General features: G+C 42.8%; 1 protein-coding gene across 6 annotated transcripts in view; it reads right to left on the reverse strand.

The window, feature by feature from the left end:
- The window catches only part of PRR5 (proline rich 5), a 71,562-nt gene that overhangs the window by 1,075 nt on the left and 49,979 nt on the right, over positions 1–20,508 (reverse strand). For all 6 annotated transcript variants that reach the window (XM_075855962.1, XM_075855960.1, XM_075855958.1 and 3 more), the window contains 5 exons: positions 15,129–15,177; positions 14,813–14,870; positions 14,237–14,328; positions 12,597–12,737; positions 7,421–7,559 (listed from right to left, as the gene is read on the reverse strand). In XM_075855962.1, the coding sequence (XP_075712077.1) occupies positions 7,421–7,559; positions 12,597–12,737; positions 14,237–14,328; positions 14,813–14,870; positions 15,129–15,177 (479 nt within the window). The remainder of the gene's footprint in view (positions 1–7,420; positions 7,560–12,596; positions 12,738–14,236; positions 14,329–14,812; positions 14,871–15,128; positions 15,178–20,508) is intronic.

Below are 20,508 nucleotides of genomic sequence, written 5' to 3' on the forward strand. Positions count from 1 at the left end.
CTCCATGGTGACAGACTACAAACACACCCTGCGTAGTCTGATCTTGCAGTCATTTATTTGTACATCTTTTTTTTTTTTTACTAACATCCAGACGTTAAGGGTTTGTTTGTTGTCTGGAGCAACATAGGTCCGCACGGGAGCTGTATACACAAATCAGTAGGAGATCTTTCATCAAGACTCTTTGCAAAGTTGCTTCATTTGTTATCTCAGATGCATTAGAGTAATATAATGTAATATAACTTATATGTAGTATGTAGCTGTGTTATAAAAAGTGAGAAACTGTGTGTAGCCTAAAACTATATACATATATATATATACACACACACACACACACACACACACACACACACGTATGTATATATATATGTGTATATATATACATATACACACATACACTGTATATTATATTGCTGCTCCCTTACGTGGCAGAGGTGCCTTAAAGCCCTTTCAGGCACCAGGGATCAGCGGCAGCTACCACCTCTGATCTCTACCATACTTTTATGTATTGAAATAGGTCTACTGTGCAAATACCTATAAATGCCACTTGGTGGCAGCAAATCCTAACTTAAAAAACAAATACTGAATAATCATTGATGTTTCTAGTGCGTTCTTACAGGTTTTTGCAATGTTTTTGGAGAAAAAAAGGATTATCACGGATCAGTTAGTATATCTTTTCCATTGCCTCAAAATTTTTATTAGTCGAGTGATAATCCGTTTTTCCAACATTGAGGTCAATGCTGAGGCATTATAAAAAAAACCTGATAGTCTCAGTTTAGATTAGTTGCAGCACATTTGCGTTAGGAACCTGCATGGGGGGGGGGGCATTTTGATATTTTTGACAGCAAGAATGTAAAGGATTTGCCAGACACAGCTTCTGTGTCGACGCCCGTGGGCAATCAGTCTGCACCTGCTCCTATGTCTGTGAGACTGACTCGAACGTGAAGCTATGAGAGAGTATATCCAGGAATGCCTGGCCAAGGGTTACATTCGCCCCTCTACTTCTCCGGTAGGTGCTGGCTTCTTCTTCGTAGGGAAGAAGGATGGTGGTCTTAGGCCGTGCATCGACTACCGGAACTTGAATAAGGTCACTGTAAGGAACCAGTATCCCCTTCCTTTGATTCCTGATCTCTTCAATCAGGTTCAGGGGGCCCAATGGTTCTCTAAGTTTGATCTACGGGGGGCTTATAACCTTATCCACATCAGAGAGGGGGATGAGTGGAAGACTGCGTTTAACACGCCCGAAGGTCATTTCGAATACCTCGTCATGCCCTTTGGGTTGTGTAATGCCCCTGCTGTCTTCCAGAATTTCATAAATGAGATTTAAAGAGAGTACCTGGGTAATTTTCTTGTAGTGTACCTTGATGACATACTGGTGTTTTCCAAGGACTGGTCCTCCCACATTGAGCATGTCAGGAAGGTGCTCCAGGTCCTTCGGGAAAACAAACTGTTTGCTAAGACCGAAAAATGTGTGTTTGGGGTACAGGAGATACCATTTTTGGGTCAAATCCTCACTCCTCATGAATTCCGCATGGACCCCGCCAAGGCCCAGGCTGTGGCGGAATGGGTCCAACCTGCCTCCCTGAAGGCGTTACAGTGCTTCCTGGGGTTCGCTAATTATTACAGGAGGTTTATTGCTAACTTCTCGGTCGTCGCTAAGCCTCTTACGGACCTCACTCGCAAGGGTGCTGATCGCCTCCGCTTGCCTCCTGAGGCTGTCCAGGCTTTTGAGGTCCTTAAGAAGTGCTTTATCTCGGCCCCGGTGCTGGTTCAGCCCAACCAAATGGAGCCATTCATCGTGGAGGTTGACGCCACCGAGGTGGGAGTGGGGGCTGTCTTGTCCCAGGGTACCAGGTCCCTCACCCATCTCCGTCCCTGTGCCTACTTCTCCAGGAAGTTTTCGCCCACTGAGAGTAACTATGATATTGGCAACCGCTAACTCTTAGCCATTAAATGGGAATTTGAAGAGTGGCGCCACTTCCTGGAGGGGGCTAGGCAGTGGCGGATTATCATATGGGCGTTTCGGGCGGCCGCCCGGGGCCCGAGGCTTCCAGGGGGCCCGAGGCTTCCAGGGGGCCCATGGCAGCCCGAAACGCACATTATCTCGTAAATCTATTCAGCGCGCTAGCGCTGCTAACGGCCGAAGATGGGGAGGAGCAGGGAATTCGCCGGGATCCAGGGGTAGGACACGCCTCCCTGACAGTGCGGGCCGCCGCCATTGAGTAACAGAACAGCGACGGACGGCTGTTCTGTTACTCCAAAGCAGCAAGAGAAGAGCCGGCGGGCGGTCACCGGCGCTGAGGTCAGTACAGGATTATCCTCCTGCCCAACTGGTTCCCGACCGCTGGCTGTATTTTTACGGCCAGCGGTCAGGGACGGGTGCTTAAAACCCGAGCCATAGACTTTCTACGGCTCGGGTTTTAACTTGCTGCCCGCGCGATCGGGCAGCTGAATGTCGGGTCTCCGGCTGTCAGTGACTGCCGGGGACCCTGAGGAGAAGACAGAAGCAGCTTTCGCTGCTTCTGTCTTCTCCGATGTCTTCTTACACAGCGTTCAATGAACGCTGTGTACAGGAATAGAGACAGCAGCAGCGGCGCTGTCTCTATTCCTCCCGGTGATCATGTGACAGGTCACATGATCGCCGGGTGCCGTTAGTGGCAGACTGTTGCTGGGTCTTACTAGACCCAGCACAGCCCTATTAGTGACAATCGTCACTGTGAGAGGGCTGATTTCCCCTGTAACTGGGGCTGCTGTGCAGCTCCAGTTACAGTGGAAAAACATGGTGTAAAACAAAGAGAAAGTAGATATAAGGTTCCCCAAAGGTCTTTTTTGACCTTTGAGGATCAGAACATAGTAATAAAAAATAGTAAAGTGCAAAAAAAAAAAATAATAATAAATACACATAAAATACCCACCCCAAAAAAAACGTTCCCCCCCCGCCAATCATTGTTGTAACGCTAGCGCTGACCCAATTACCCTAATATAGACATGTAATATATTAAAATTTACGGTAGACAATGACGATCACAGATAAAAGGTCTATTTTAGGGTAAAACAATGTTATTACCAAAAAAAAATAGCTGAAACGTAAAAAAGCTTCTTTTTTTACTATTATTTTCAAACTTTATGAATAAAAATTCTAAAATGGCAAAAAATGTGTGCATAAAAACGATAAAAAAACGAAACCTGCATTGTCTAGGGAAAAAACGTCGCAAAAATAACGTCGGTTTTATTTTTTTTTAATAAAAATGTGTGTTTGGTGCAACTTTGTAATTACGTTTTATTAAAAAATATTTTCACTTTTTGAGATACAGCTGCTTTGTATCCTGTATCCGTCAGGTCAGCAGGACTGACGGGATCAGTGAAACGGGCCCTGCGCTAAATTATAATCTTAGATGTGATAGATTTGAGGTGGATCCTGCGTGTCACTGATCCCGTCAGTCCTGCTGACCTGACGGATACAGGATACAAAGCAGCCGTATCTCAAAAAGTAAAAATATTTTTTAATAAAATCAATCAATCACACTGATACACAGACATACTATATATATATATATAATTATAATATAAAGTTTTTAAATGTGTACATAACCTTGTGGCACTATATACAAGGGGGAGCGCTGTGTGGCACTATATACAAGGGGGAGCTCTGTGTGGCACTATATACAAGGGGGAGCGCTGTGTGACACTATATACAAGGGGGAGCGCTGTGAGGCACTATATACAAGGGGGAGCGCTGTGAGGCACTATATACAAGGGGGAGCGCTGTGAGGCACTATATACAAGGGGGAGCGCTGTGAGGCAAGGGGGGGCTGTGTAGTGCTATCCACCGTGGTATGTGTGTGGCGCTCTTTATAGGGGGGGCTTTTTGGTGCTATTTACAAGAGGGGGAGGGCTGTGTGGCGCTCTCTACAGGGGGGCTGTATGGCACTATCTATAGGGGGCTGTGTGTAACGCTCTCTACGAGGGGGATGTGTGATATATAGAGGGGGCTGTGTATGGCGATATCTATGGGGGTGTGTAATATCTACAGGGGCTGTGTGTGGCACTATGTACAGGGGGCTGTGTGTATGTGGTGTTTTACAGTGTATGGTATTATTATATTCAGGCGCGCAGTGTTTGGTGCTATTATATTTAGGGGTACACTATGTGGCACCATGATAACTTTATTTTCGTTTATAGGTGTGGAAATGTTGGAAAAGTGAGGAGACGTCTAAGTGGCAAATTCTGCAGAAATGAGTCATGGCCGGGAGAAGTCGTCATGAGCGCTGGACCGGATGGAGAAGAAAAGAGGAAAAAAACTACTAGAATCTGAGACGTCGTCACCTGTGAGTCACTAGATTTATAGAGAATCTGTCACCTCTCCTGACATGTTTATTATAGGAAATCCTTGTATTTCACAAAAAGTCTTTCTGCGGTCCAGGACTGATAGACAATTCCCCTTGTCAGAAGGTTGTGTCCCTGCACAGTGTGATCCTGTCAGTATGTAGGGACACCGCGCTGTGACAAGGGGAATCGTAACACTGTTAATGCTTGCCCAAAAAGGTAGTGTTAAAAATAGTTACGGTGAGGAAGGGGGGCCCAAGTTTGGGTAACAGCCCAGGGCCCATGGTCTACTTAATCCGCCACTGGGGCTAGGCACCAGGTAATGGTCCTTACCGACCACAAGAATCTGGTTTTCTTAGAATCTGCCCGGAGGCTAAACCCGAGACAAGCTCGATGGGCGTTATTTTTTACCAGATTAAATTTTTTGGTTACCTATAGGGCTGGGTCTAAAAATATTAAGGCCGATGCACTGTCGCGTAGCTTCATGGCCAGTCCTCCTTCGGAGGAAGATCCTGCTTGTATTTTGCCTCCAGGTATAATCATTTCCTCTATTGATTCTTATTTAGTCTCCGAAATTGCGGCTGATCAAGGTTCAGCTCCCGGGAACCTTCCTGAGGACAAGCTGTTTGTTCCCCTGCAATTCCGGCTAAGGGTACTTAGGGAGAATCATGACTCCGCACTATCTGGTCATCCTGGCGTCCTGGGTACCAAACACCTCATTGCCAGAAACTATTGGTGGCCTGGGTTGCCTAAAGACGTTAAGGCCTATGTCGCCGCTTGTGAGGTTTGTGCTAGGTCCAAGACTCCCAGGTCCCGACCAGCGGGCTTACTACGTTCGTTGCCCATTCCCCAGAGACCTTGGACCCATATCTCCATGGATTTTATCACCGATTTGCCTCCATCTCAAGGCCAGTCGGTGGTGTGGGTGGTAGTAGACCGCTTCAGTAAGATGTGCCACTTTGTGCCCCTCAAGAAACTACCTAATGCTAAGACGTTAGCTACCTTGTTTGTCAAACACATCCTGCGTCTACATGGGGTCCCTGTCAATATTGTTTCGGACAGAGGGGTACAATTTGTTTCTTTGTTTTGGAGAGCCTTCTGTAAAAAGTTGGAGATTGATCTGTCCTTCTCCTCTGCCTTCCATCCTGAAACCAATGGCCAAACTGAGAGGACTAATCAGTCTCTAGAACAATATTTAAGGTGTTTTATCTCTGACTGTCAATATGATTGGGTCTCATTTATTCCCCTCGCCGAATTTTCCCTTAATAACCGGGTCAGTAACTCGTCAGGGGTCTCCCCCTTTTTCTGTAATTTTGGGTTTAATCCACGGTTCTCCTCCGTTTCACCTGGTAGTTCCAACAATCCCGAGGTAGATGTCGTTCATCAGGAACTGTGCACAGTCTGGGCCCAGGTTCAGAAGATCCTAGAGGCGTCCCAGAGAATACAAAAAACTCAGGCAGATAAAAGACGTTCTGCTAACCCCTTGTTTATGGTCGGGGATCTGGTGTGGCTATCTTCTAAAAATTTGCGCCTTAAAGTCCCGTCCAAGAAGTTTGCTCCCCGGTTTATAGGGCCATACAAGGTCATTGAAGTCCTTAACCCTGTCTCCTTCCGACTGGAGTTGCCCCCGTCTTTTCGAGTGCACGACGTCTTTCATGCCTCCCTCCTAAAATGCTGCTCCCCGTCCTTGGCTCCCTCGAGGAAACCCCCGGTCCCTGTTCTCACCCCTGAGGGGGTAGAATTTGAGGTGGCCAAGATTGTGGACAGCAGGATGGTCCAAGGCTCCCTCCAGTACCTGGTCCATTGGAGAGGATATGGGCCTGAGGAGAGGACTTGGGTACCCGCCCGGGATGTTCACGCTGGGGTATTGCTCAGGAGGTTCCACCTTCATTTCCCCAATAAACCAGGTCCACCTAGAAAAGGTCCGGTGGCCCCTCATAAAAGGGGGGGTATTGTAAAGGATCTGCCAGACACAGCTTCTGTGTCGACGCCCGTGGGCAATCAGTCTGCACCTGCTCCTATGTCTGTGAGACTGACTCCAACTTCCACCACTCAGGATGGCAGGCTTAGGAGTGGGAGAGCCTATCACAGCCTGGCCAGACGGAGCTAGCTCCCGCTCACTGTCTATTTATACCTGCCTTTCCTGTTCCTCCTTTGCCTGTGATTCTTCTATGCTTGTTTCCTGGCTTGCTGCTGCTGCTTGTACTACTCATCCTCTGCTTGTTATTTGACCTTGGCTTTCTGACCACTCTCCTGCTCAGCGTTTTGTACCTCTTTCTCTCCTGGTTTGACTCGGCTCGTTCACCACTCTTGTTGCTCACGGTGTTTCCGTGGGCAACTGCCCCATTTCCCTAGCTTCTGTGTACCCTTGTCTGTTTGTCTGTCTTGCACTTACTGAGCGTAGGGACCGTCGCCCAGTTGTACCCCGTCGCTTAGGACGGGTCGTTGCAAGTAGGCAGGGACTGAGTGGCGGGTAGATTAGGGCTCACCTGTCTGTCTCCCTACCCTGTCATTACAAAGAATAGTGTAGTCTGCAGCGTTAAACTGGCTGCCCACAAATAGCGGAATCCAGACATACTCCGAAAGACCCCATTCAAGTCAGTGTCCGTTTGGATCCATTATAAAAGTTATAGGTGAGTTCTGCAATCAGAGATCTATTTTTTTGGGCGGGCAACACAGTAATTTAAAGTGATCTTAAAGTAGAACACATCACATTTAAAGGGATATTTTATTTTTGGGGGTGGCACAGGCTTTGTATTTCAAAATGGGGTGCTTCCGATAGGAGAGGTAGGTTCCCACCTATCAGACATTTCGGGATATGCCCTGTTTGTTTTTGGTCGGAATACCCTTGTATGAATTTAACTGAATAATAAAACAATATGCAGAAATCTCCTAAGCTCCCCCTAGTGGTGGCGGCATGCATAATAATATTTACAGCAATCAGAATAATAAAGAAATCATATTTTTATGGTACAAAACCACAACTTTTCTTTGTCCTATTTTATATAAATTTCCCAAAGTGTGCATTAATACAGTATATGGCGATTCTGCTGAAATGTATGTGTCTGAGGGTGTGAAGTACAATACTGGCTCATACCCAAAATACAGGAGGCGTGTGTGAAGGGAGCATCGCTGGAGTACAACCCGTATGTACCAAGGTATGGAGAGACCACCTTCTGGATGAGCGATTCCAGGTTCAAATATTCCTCTGACACCCCCTTAGACTCATGGACACCCTGGAAAATATAAAGTAAAAAGAGGACTCAGTTACCACATCAGAGAACAGTCATACTCAAAAAACTTCTATATTAAAAGTGGATATGTCAGCAGGTTCCCCACATATATTTTAAGGGGTTGTCTCATAAAATAGGGCATCTGTACGTCACAGAGGTGGGAGCACATCTATGAGACAGAGTTGAAAGTTGCTCCCAAAGAGCAGCCTGTCCATGCATTACATGTAATACTACAACAGCTGTTATCACTGGGGGTTTCTGAGGCTGGACCCACGGCGATCGGCTGATTGATGGGCGGGCTTCCATTTAAAAAAGGGTTGTCTTGATGAGAAAACCTCTTTAATCCATTTTTTTAAAGGGGATATTTGTTCTTAAAGAAGACCTGTTACACCCCTTCTGTCATGTCTGTTTAAATAAATACTTGTATTTCCCATAAAATAAAAATTCTGGAGCATATTTTCTTAGAACTCTATGCCGTGCCGTTCCTCTATTATTCCTCCTTGAAATTTATGAATAAATTGACAACTGGGTATTACCAGTTGGGGGCATGTCCCTACACTCTGACACTATCCAATCGGTGCTGTCAGAGTGAGACTGTGTAGAGACACACCGCTTTGATACAGTGAATGGTCATAAATGTATTCATAAATGTATTCATAAATTTCTAGGAGTAATAACAGAGGAACGTCACAATGCAGAGTTCTAGCCAAATATGTTCCAGGATTGCTATTTCATGGGGAACACAAAAACTCACATAGACATGTCAGGAGAGGTGACAGGTTTTAGATAGACAAGAAAGAATAAATAAGTATAATGCCCATAAATGTTCACATCACTACAGTCTTGAATTCATGAAACACAATAAACAATGTCCCTATGATAACACTGAACAGGAAGTCTTATCATAGGGCTTTGGGCTACAGACAGCACAGCTGGTTTTATAAATGTTCCTTTAAGTGCAAAATAATCTATGTAAAAAATATCCGATCCTTCTGTTTCAAAATGCTGCAGTGCTTAATCTATATCCCCAGTTAATTCAAAAGCTATTTCTATGCTAATCCTTCCTTGTGATTGCTGTGTAATTTATAGTGTCTAAGAAAAAAACCAAACTTATAGTCCTTTTCCAGTAAACTGAGGACACCCTTAACCATCCAGGAGTCAGCATAAGAAAAACTTTGTCCATTGGATCATGCACTAAGCAGCAGAGGGCGTATGTCCAGACATTTCTACCTGGAGGAGCTGTTCATAAAGTGATACAGCAGCAGTACAGCATTCAAAAATGGGAATAGTTTACCCACACCATAAGCACAGTATCGCAAAGCGGTGAGGTAACAAAATTTTAATGTAAAAATTGCACCTGTCTCTTTAAAAGCAAGAACAACAAATGTAAAGCCCTAGTTTGAGTCTTTTTTTTTTTCTTAATGGCATTAATGAAACATCAATGTAAACCATCAAGAATGGGTGGTGATTTCCAGCAGCCCATAGGACAAATTCCTATAGAACACATAGTGGCTCAGAAGGTAAAGATTACCCAAAATATAAAGGTAAAAATAATTAATAGGTAAGGGAGGTAATTATGGGCCTATATATACTGTAATAAAGATGGAAGTTTCTATCTTTAATTCTTTACATGTCAGAACATAGCATTAATGGGATGTGGGGTATGTGCTGGGACCCATGGCGGTTCCCAAATTTAAAAAGTCACATGTGTAAAGCAACCGAACACATTGTTCACTACTCTTAGATTCCCGCTACTCATATTAATAAAAACATAGTTAACTGTTTATCTTTTCTGGGTTATTCAGATAGCACCAACATATTCCATAGCACTGTATAAAGATTGTATTCACTCACATCAGTTTATGTTCCTAAAGGGGCTCACAGTGTGATGTCAGATAATAAATTAAGGTGGTATTCCCTTTTAGGGCTCAAGCACATGGCTGTATTACGCTCTGTACAAGCTATGAGCTGTAGGGTGTGGAAATATGGCATTTCGTAGAAATCTATAGGGCCCTACTCTACCTCTATTTAAATGTAAAAAAAAAATTGTGGCATGCTTCATCAGTTGGCATATTTTGAAGATATTCTCCCTTAGGAGCGTTGCATTCACAGGAGAATATTTCCGCAGTGTGGTACCAAACGGAATCATCATAGTTTTTTTTACAGCAGAACATAAAGGGTTACTGCCATGTATACCAGTAGCAGAATATGATTAGGAAGAAAAACTTCAGTGGATCATTATTCTATAGATGTTTATATCTATGGGATTGCTGATGTAGGATTTTCCCTTTACACCACTATAGGACTATGTGTACAAGCACTATAATATTGTCATAAACCCTTTTTTGAACCTCACTCCGTAACGTAATATAAAACCTTCTTGTTTCGGTTCTGTCCGCACATATGGGATCCATTAAATTCTAGAACATAAACACGTCACTGTTAACAGGAGATTTTTATGTAACCACAAAACTTTGTATATACTTCTCTGTCCCTTCCTGGGACTGCGAGGACTAATGTAAGCTCAGTACATGGCTACACACACTGATACTAATTTTTTATACCCATTGAGCCTATACACAACTCAACTTAAAGGGAAACTCCATTTCTATCAGTTTCTTCTTTAAAGCGTTCAAATGTCAAAAAAAGACCCTAATTTATCATCCCCCTAAAAGCTTGTTATGTGTATATTAATTTATAAAGAGATATAAGATTAAACTTTTTGAGGGTGCTGCCATCTAGAGGCAGGACATGGTAACTTCTTGCTCAATAGTCCTCCCCTTTCTATGATCTTCTATGAGTCGGAATTGTAGAGGGGCCATATGTGGAATGAAATTTTTCTTCAAAAGTGATGCTATGTATTAGGAGGGTGAGATACAGTAGTGGAAATATGGCCTCACAGGCTGATCGTGGCATCTAGGGGGTTAAATGGCTGGGATCCAGGGGTGGACATACCATTATGTGAAACCTGTGCAGCTGCAAAGGGGTCCAGCAGGAAAGCGAGCCCGCTGCTAACTTAAAAGTGTCCCTACTGTCCATTAGATTGCACGGAAGGGACTATACTAATGACTTCCATCCCCGTCCACCCCTGCTGGGTTCAGAGGTTTTTCCATTATAGTAATCCACAGTAGCCACCACTAGGGGGAGCTGACCGTATGTGGAGTTGCATCTAGTATTGAACTCAATGGGAACTGTATAAATCTTCTGTATGCAGTGAGCTCCCCCTAGTGGTGGCTGCAGTTAGTCACTTTGACAGTATTATGTCCAGCAGGGGCCCCTTCCCACCACAGCAGTCAAGTTCCCCTTCTCTATGGTTGGTACACTAACTGCAGCCTGTTTTTGGATTAGAGCTATTCAGCTTTCTAGCTCTGAACTCAGTTTAGTCCCTCCTCCGAAATAAACCTTAAATAAGCAGGAACTTATCTGATACCATGACTAACAAAGGGGAAGGGGGGGGGGGGGGTTTTCTAACCTGGAGCAAAACATAACTATGTTTACCTAAATAATAATTACTTTTAATACCAAAATGATCCCATCAAATATTCTGCCGTGTTCAGACCTCGTACCGTCATGTGAGGTTGTTGATATCTTTATCGGTTCCCATTAAATCTAAACTGAGTCACCAGAAGGAAAATAAACATTACATTACCCTGACTCCCACCCTGGAGAAACGGAGCTTTTAATGGAGATTTCAGCCGTAACATTACAAAAGTCGTAAATGACGTCAAGGTCAAATTTAAAGGGGAATACCTCAGAAACAGCGCTGATAAAATATATTATCTTTAGCATAGAGGAACTACATTCACAATGGTGTCGGCTTTAAAAAACATCATTTGCCCTCTTGGATCCCCCATATGGGTTCACTCTATTAGCTAAAGCTTAGAAGACGACTTCTGGAGGACCACGGGACCACTGATTTAAGCAGCAGCTCTGTAATGCTTCGACACCCCTGGGAAAAATTGGCACTGACACAAGATAACAGCTGGTGACAGGGGCTCAAAGCAGTGAGAACACCTCCCTATGATCAGATGCTCTTCGGGGAACCTGGAAATTGAGATGAGTTTGGCATAACCTTACTGTGTCTCCCAATATGAGTAATAAAATAAGACATATTTGCTTAAACAGGACCTGTCGCCTCTCCTGACATGTCTGTTTTAGTAAATGCTTGTATTCCCCATAAAATAACAATTCTGGAGCATCTTTTCTTAGAACTCTACATTGTGCCGTTCCTCTGTTATTCCTCCTAGAAATGAATTAAAAAATTGACATCTGGGTGTTACCAGTTGGGAGTGTGTCCTTACACAGACTGACATTGTCCAATCAGTGCTGACAGAGTGAGGGTATGTTCACACGCTTAGCATTTTTTTAGCAACTCTTTTTTACGACCCTTTTTCGAGCTGTTTTTCTAAAGAGTCAATGAAAAACGACTCCTAAGACGGCTCAAGAAGTGACATGCACTTCTTTTTCTCCAGCGTTTTTTTACGCCCCGTCGGAACAGAACGCCGGTTTTCCCATTGAAATCAATGGGCAGATGTTTGTAGATGTTCTGCTTCCGATTTTTCGGCCGTTTTTCAGCCGTATACGGCCAGAAAAACGTCTGAAAATAAGCCGTGTGAACATACCCTAAGACTGTATGGACATGCCCCTTTGACAAGGGAATGGTAACACCCAGTTGTCAATATTTTCATACATTTCTAGGAGGAATAACAGAGGAACGGCACAACATAGAACTCCAAGAAAGATACTCCGGAAATGTTATATCATGGGGAATATAAGTATATACTAAAACAGAAATGTCTGGAGAGGGGACAGGTCATCACTATCCTATTAGAAATGGCCACCAGGGCGTCTGCAATATTCTGTACTGCTCAGATATTTCTATATACTCAGAATATCTGATTTTGACAGGATTATTGGTCCAACCACTCAGTATTCAGGGTCTTTTAGTGGTTGCTGGTCATGTACATTAGATCAAGTAAATTAAGTGAACGTCTACTGATTTGCTTTGTCATTGACAGAAACCTATGGATACTCACGTACCTGAAGTATTAGCAGCATCTGAATAATGGAGGGAGGTACTCGAGCTCGTGGGCGGGATAAGGCATCGTCCAGTTTAAGGTTTAGGGTTATTATATTTCTGAAGTGAAGCAAAGCCAGCTGACGGATGGAGGGCTCCTTCCCCTATGCAAAAAATAAGAGGTCGCCTTAAATACGCCAATAAATCAACTTTACCTATGATTAGCACAAATACAAACAGAAATACGCCATCAATAATACATTATCACACGTGAAACATTAATAATATGAAAGTGGTTGTAATTGCCAACACTGTCCACAAAGAAAATAAAAAAAACTACATATAAAATACAAACTCTCCCTATTTCACGCTCTGTGTCCAAACACTGATGGGAGCAGCTCTGTCTGCCTCTCTAAGAGCAAGAAATCCCAGCATAACTTGACTCACCAATCAGCAGCTGAGTTACATGCAGCCAATTAGCTGTTGGCACAGATAGCCTTCTCTGTCTATGTGTGCACATAGACACTGCTTACCCCCTACCACACACTGAATAATCCAGACATGTCAACTTTCCAGTTTTTCCTGGGATTCACCGTATTTTTAGTCTCTGTCACCCAGTCACCCAGTTATATCATTTACACGCGGTTGCCGGGGTAGGAGGCTAAAAATGTAATTCATCCAATAGATAATGATCTGTTTACTAACCGGTCTCGCTCCTGGCTCTTGTTCAGTTCTGGGGTTGTTCAGCACTAGGTCCGCCACCGTCCAGCGTCAGGATGTAGTGTGCGGCAGCGGCCGGAGCGGAACAAGAGCCGGACGTGAGGAGGGTAAATTTATAGTCTATTAATATAGGGGGTCTGAACATATTTAGTGGGTCTGGTGTCTGAATTTAAATAAGGGGTCTGTTCTCGGGTCTAAATATACTTAGAGGGACTTGTTTGGGGTCTGATATTAATATAGGGGTCTGGTCTGGGGTCTGATATTAATATAGGGGTCTGAACCTAATTAGGGGGTCTGGTCTGGGGTCTAATAATGCAAGGGTCTGATCTTGGGTCTGATATTAATATAGGGGGGTCTGAACATATTTAGGGGGTCTGGTGTCTGAAATTAATTAAGGGGTCGGAATATACTTAGGGGGACTTATTTGGGGTCTGATATTAATATAGGGGTCTGAATATATTTAGGGGGTCTGGTCTGGGGTCTAATATTAATATAAGGGTCTGTTCTGGGGCCTGATATTAATATAGGGGATATGAATATATTTAGGGCGTCTGAAATTAATTAAGGGGTCTGGTCTGGGAGTCTGTATATACGTAGGGGGACTGGTTTGGGGTCTGTTATTAATATAGGGGTCTGGTGTCTGTTATTAATATAGGGTTCTAGTCTGAGATCTGATATTAATATAAGCGGTCTGAATATATTTAGCCACGCCCTTTAAAAAGACCATACCCCTCAGCAGGCCACTCCCATTTTTGCTGTGACCCGAGTTCGAGTATCACCCTGTGAATGGCTCTCCCAGGTTGACATCTCTGGTAATCCTGCCATCTCGTCTACTAGAAGGAAGCTACATTGGGCAAGACCAGGCATAACATTTTATTCCGAAAAAAAGGATGACTGACAAATACTTTCTGCACCATCTTGATGGGAATTTTAGGTCATTTACCTGGACAGGGTAGAAGATGGCCTGCAACATTGGCAGAACATCACTGAAGAAGAAATCCCAGGTTTCTGCTAAAGAATCAAGGAGTTTTTGTCCTAAAATAGACAAATTAAGTATTAAGATATCATAGTAATACTAAACTATACACAATAATATTATATACACAGTCACAGTCATGGATTTCAGTGGGTATTTTGACAGGTCTTCGGGCCATTGAACTGATTGTTGGGTAATTATATGAAACCATGGGGTGAGCATACAAAATACGGGTATATATTGGCCCTGGTGGGATTCAAACGCAGGATGTTACTTAAAGTAAAAACACCCAAAACATAAAAATTTAGGCATGACAAGTGGCTTGTTGGTGGTTCCTTTGGCACCCAGGGCACATGCCCAAACCTTAGTCCCACCCCTGAGGAAAGTGATCTGCGTAATGGCGGGGTATGTTAGGAAATTCCTATCAATCAAAAATGAACCATTATTTTAAAGTAGGATTCCGTGTGGATTTGGTCTTTAAAGGGGCAATAAACGTCATGACTTTATTATCTTTCTTTCTAGATTAACAATTGATTATTTTACCTTCATAAAAACGTATCTTGTCTCGCAGGATCACCATCCCCTTCGTGAGAAGCTGGTTCTAAAGAGTGAATAATATAAGACTTTTAAGAATAATATAACACTATACACATCTCAACCCCCGTCTGCTGGCGTACAGCATTAATAATGCAGCAAGCAGATTTTCCAGATAGAGAAAAACAACAACATAGTGAAAAGAGGAAAATGGATGTGACGTTTCCATACAAAAATCCTAAAATCATTTTTATTTTAAATATGTGACATTCTTTTACCTGTCGCATCTATAATTGACACTACAGAGAAATTTGAGTACACGTACCTGAAGGTATTCTGTGAAAAACGAGCCAAGTTCAGTTTTCAACAGCTGCCTGTGACAAAAAAGGTGGTAAAAATAAAAAGTGGGCACAAGCAGTAAAGTACCACTAGGGGGCACAGTGGGGGCAGGGGTGTCATTTTTCTGTATATTCCTATTTGCTATACCCTGGAGACAATTGGCCCTCCAAATGACCAATGGATCATCCGATGGGCCTAGGTTCTAATATGATAATGAGTCACTGACTTGAGGTCCAGCAGAAGACAACCCCTTTCCATAGTTGACCTTGGAGACGATCACTTTGGAGAAGTCAGGGTCCATGCCGTTTTTGGGTCAATTCACTAATAATTTCCATTGTTTTCATTACACATAGGCCATATCATCATTATTAAGGACTAATAAGTTAATTGGGCCAAAAAATTGATGGACCTCAGCAGTTCTAAACCTCATGGTTCCTGTGGGGGCTGGGCCCATTGGTTGATCCTTTGGTGGTGCAGTCTAACCTTGACAGTGACTTTGGTGTCATGTTACTGTGTAGTATAACGAAAAGCAGATACTAAAAATATAAAAACAAAACCACATTTGTACTTGAGGTTTTTGCTGACATAGAGTTCTCAGAAATGTTCCTATGACCTTCTCTATTGAAACCGCAAGTATATTACTCCACCTACGTACCACACATGCAGTTATTAGATTATCCACTCTGAAAGCACAGAGGACAAAAATTGTACAAATTTTGCCCCAAAATCACGTCTTCATCTGACAAGTTGTTAATATGTGGAGATTTTCTTAACCCGGGGCCTCAACCGATTGCTAGACAATAGAGGACATCTCCATAACGAGAAGAAAATCTGAAGAACGTCTATTATAATAAATAGAACCGTAATATCCCACCAGTTTGCCCCTTAAGAAATCTACGGGTCTGGAGGCTTTGTTCTGAAACCACCACAAATGGAAAAACATTGCACATCTCTCTGTTTCAGAAAAGTTCAACAGGGGCAAAAACATCACATAACGAAACGAAACGAAACGAAACGTGGACCTCATTGGCTAAAAGTAGGTGTAGCCAATTAAAACGCAAGAAAATAATAAAAAACAAAATAATAACACAGCAATGACCAGATACATAGTAGAACCAGAACACGGAAAACTTTACAATGACTTCCGGAGAACTTTTCAAATGTGGATGAGGATTGTAAAAAGATTTCAAAAATTATGGGAAGTCTACCTGAGCCGGCGATCACATGGCTGCATTTTTCTAAATGAAAGGTTTAGCTGCTCCCCAGGATTCACTTCTGTTTTTGGCAGGAAAAGGACCTAACTTTTGGGGTCTGGTAAATGTCCAAATCAATGACTCCCAATGTCGGAGAGTACCAATTACAAAAATATTTAAACGGGTCTACAGAGGACCCAAATCTTTTTGTCTGAAGACCCCAAAGTCCTCTTATGCTGTTTTCTTCTGATGTGCCTTCTGATATAACAGAGCAGAGAACATTGTTACTGGTGCCTAACTTTTTGAGTTGTTTTTTAGTTATTAAGCTAGTTTTCTAACTGGTTCCCAAATTATACAGTATTTTGTCCATCCTATATGATATATTAGGAGAATGTGTGTTTTAGGTTGATTGTCCCTTTAAAGAACATTAAAAGTACACTTATTTAGGGTCGTAAGTCGTAAACCATAAGGGCCATTTTTTAAATTTTTGGGATCATGGTGTATTGTGGAGAGGAGCTGATTTCAAATAACACCTAGTCTATTCCCTAAAGTTCCCCTTTACTGTTATTTGGGGGTAAAGGACAACCTATTGTGGGGAAAGAAAGTCCCTGTAAGTATACAAAGTGAGTATAAAAAGTGAATTACCCAGCAGGGGGCAGCAAAGAGCACAAAAACTTAAGCTCCTCCCAGTCTGAAGACAATATAAAATCTGTGCTTTATCCTGAAGCATGATGGGAGTGAAATTCAGAATTAAAAAAAGTTATGAAGCTTAACATATTTTTGGAAAATGGTGTTCATATGAATATTGGCTGGAGTTGCTCTTTAAGGGTAAGGCCTCATGCACACGACCGTGTTTTTGCGGCCGCAATTCCCCCGAAAAAGCCACGGGAGAATTGCGGCCCCATTCTTTTCTATGGGGCCGTGCACACGACCGTAGTTTTTGCGGTCCGTGCACGGCCCGGGAGCCCGGACCGCAGAAAGAACAGACATGTCTTATTACGGCCCTGTTCTGCGGTCCGGGCTCATTGAAAACAATGGCCGCGGCCATGTGCATGTCCCGCGATTTGCGGGCGGCCTGCGGCTGACAGTCCGCAGACAGTTCGCAGCCGGCCGACCCGAAAATCACGGCCGTGCACACGGCTACGGTCGTGTGCATGAGGCCTAAAGCGTCTTTTATATTACATTATATTATTACAGACTCTAGAGATATTATCCGATTCATTTGCTTCCTAATGAATTTTAAAAAAAAATTGTCTGGTAAAATATGTGGAGTTTCCTATTTACACTGAATTTATTGGTCAGCACAGGGAACAATGTGAACCCGTCTGTGACGATATTTTTGAAACGGGCCTAAAGCTTTAAATGTTTATGTCGGCACATATCATTAACCTGTGGAATAGTCGTGTAACCAATGGTCCTTGTGATGAGGACGATTATAGATTTATGGCCAATTCTGTCTGCTTAATAAAACTAAGAAGAAAAGGAAATGAACATTTGCTCCATTAAATTAAACGGTTTCAATTAAGGAATAATTACACTGGGGAGCTGCAATTATGCACATTTTGTGTCGCCGCCGAGCTAACAAGGGTCAGCTAATTCTTCCAAAAGAAATCCCCGGCAAAATTAAAACCTTTACAAAAATATTTACAGCCTGACAAACAATTGTAATTAAAAATAATGGGAGAAATAGGCATTCAATCGTTGTCACCAGATCCGACCACCAGCTAGTGTCTACTAGGGTTTTCAAACGTATTTTTCTCCAGGAGCAAATTGGGCAAATTTTTTTTTTTTTGACCCATTTCTAGGGGCTTTTGGTAAAGTACAAATCCCTCCAGCCTCCGAAGAAATACGTGTATGTTCAACTGAACCAAAAATACATGGCATCAGTGTGAAGGGTCCGTGAAAAAATAGGACATGTCTTATTTTACTGCGTGTAACGCATCCCTCCATAGACTCTAGTCTATGGGGGATCCGTGACAACGCGTCCCCCACGGGTGAACCTCGGACGTAAGTTTTTCACATCCGAGGTTGCTAACAGTCGTCTGAATGTAGCCTTAAGCTGGCCATACACTAGAGATTTTGGATGGCCAAACAGACTGATTAAGACCATTTTTTGCCGACTGTTGGCACCTTTCGTGATGTGAATGAGACACCGACTGAACTCAAACATCTGTGGAAAAGTTGATCTGTCATGTTGGATTTTTTTCAGTCGTTGTTGGGTGCAGTCCTTGGAAAGTCGCTCATGCCAAATGACAGATTTGCATCCAATCAATAGAAGCCCAGACCAGGCCAAAAATTAGGGCAGATATCAGTCGGTGATTTGCTATTTTAAGTTGTGGTGTTGTCATCCAGAACAACAACCTTCACAGACCGACAAGCCATACAGAAAACGGCCGTCTAAAATCATTAATGCATGGCCAATCTAACCAATTTGCCAATCTGTCTGATCTGAAAATTTTTGAATTAATATTTTTTAATGTGTTAACCGGTGTTTTTGGAAAACTATGATTCTCTATAAAGTGTCCAATCTGCTTTTAGATTCTCACCCCCTTAAAGGCAATAACACACTATGTCTAGAATTGTGTTGCTTTGTGGTGATACTTGGAGATTTCCATCATTCGGGATTACCAAAATAACCCTTAATTTCAAGTTTTTGCTAGTGCTGTGTTGGATAGTCTCAATAGCATAAATCTCTGAAGGGTTCGTTTAGGGAATCTATTGGTGGGACGGTCCGAGCTCTTGGATTCCCATCAATGTTAACTTCTGAACACCTGAAACTTTGGGAAGCCGTTCACTGGGTGTTATTGCGTTCACCAGTTCAGCTTTGATCGTACCAATACTCTCAAGCTGGTCACCAGATTCAATGTGATCCGTAAGCAATCTACAACCTCAAAGACCCTCGACTTAGGACCAAGGTTTGGAAGAAACCTAGGTGAGATAGATCAGACTGTATTTTTGTTTCCTGAGGTGATAAGTATCTATAAAGTCTTATCATCTTGCTCTTCTGAGGAACATCTACATTCAGCCAGGCCAAACATAGGGGAATCAGGGTTGATTACTGTTGGCCAAGAGAACATTGAGGCAATATTTATCCTTTGTCTATGGCCATTGTGAACTAAAGAAAACCTCTTCTAATGACAAGTTCTTATTTTAGTGTCTTGCATCTACTCATCTCGTTCTTTAAATAAGTGATGCCCTTTGACTTGATTTTACCGAGTTATTTAAAAGAATTGTGGAGCAGACCAGCCTCGCTAAAGATCTATAGGACGGTATCACCAACTAGGCTGAAAATTTATAGGTTTATAAAGAATTTATGTCCCTCTGGATCGGCCACTTACAAGGATAATTTTGCTGCCTCGGACACTTTAGGAAGAGGGAAAAGTCACTGTTGATTAGGGATACAGATTATATCCGGCAAATTGCCCACCTATAATATATGTTGGACTGTGATCAAATACATTTCCTGCACTTATATCATCAGCCAATTTAAACTGGTGCTTAAGAGATGTTATAAAAATAAATTTCCTATTCTGCAAAATTTTAATGGGGTTATTGTAATGTCAATGGGGTCCAAACGCCAACTCAGGAATTTTCTAACAATCATTCCTAATTATTAAGCTTCAAATGTGTCCACCAAAAGCACGTCATGGTAGAAGCCCATTTCAATTATCTTTTCTCAAAAATGTACCTACTCCTGATGTTCCTGGAGAGCCTCGGAAGCCTACTTTAGATGGGTCTTGTCCAACTGTTAATGGTCTAGACCAGGGTCTCACCAGCCAGAACATGGCGATGCCTCGGCTTCACCACTGTTGGTTGAAGTTGATGCCAAAATGAAAAATGTTCTCACTTTATCTTTTATTCGCCTCCTGAATTTATTATAACAACACAATAAGCATAAAAGGAGCCAATAATGTTGCCTTACAATTCGCGAAGCACTGATCTAGACAGAAAAGTGGTGGGATTTAGTGGTACTGCGTATCTACATCTCTATCTGAGGACTAAATGTGGTCAAGGGACACCAGCAAGGAACAAGTACATACCTCTTAACATTTGCACCCTTATTCGCAGGACACTTTCAAGCCCGTCCCCGATCCACCGAGAATGCCCAAAAAACAGCACGAAAAAACACCCAATTTTATGCAAATTTACGTAAGCCCCAACCAATTTGAGACT

The sequence above is a fragment of the Rhinoderma darwinii genome, chromosome 3 (assembly GCF_050947455.1).
Source record: "Rhinoderma darwinii isolate aRhiDar2 chromosome 3, aRhiDar2.hap1, whole genome shotgun sequence".
Taxonomy (NCBI): domain Eukaryota; kingdom Metazoa; phylum Chordata; class Amphibia; order Anura; family Rhinodermatidae; genus Rhinoderma; species Rhinoderma darwinii.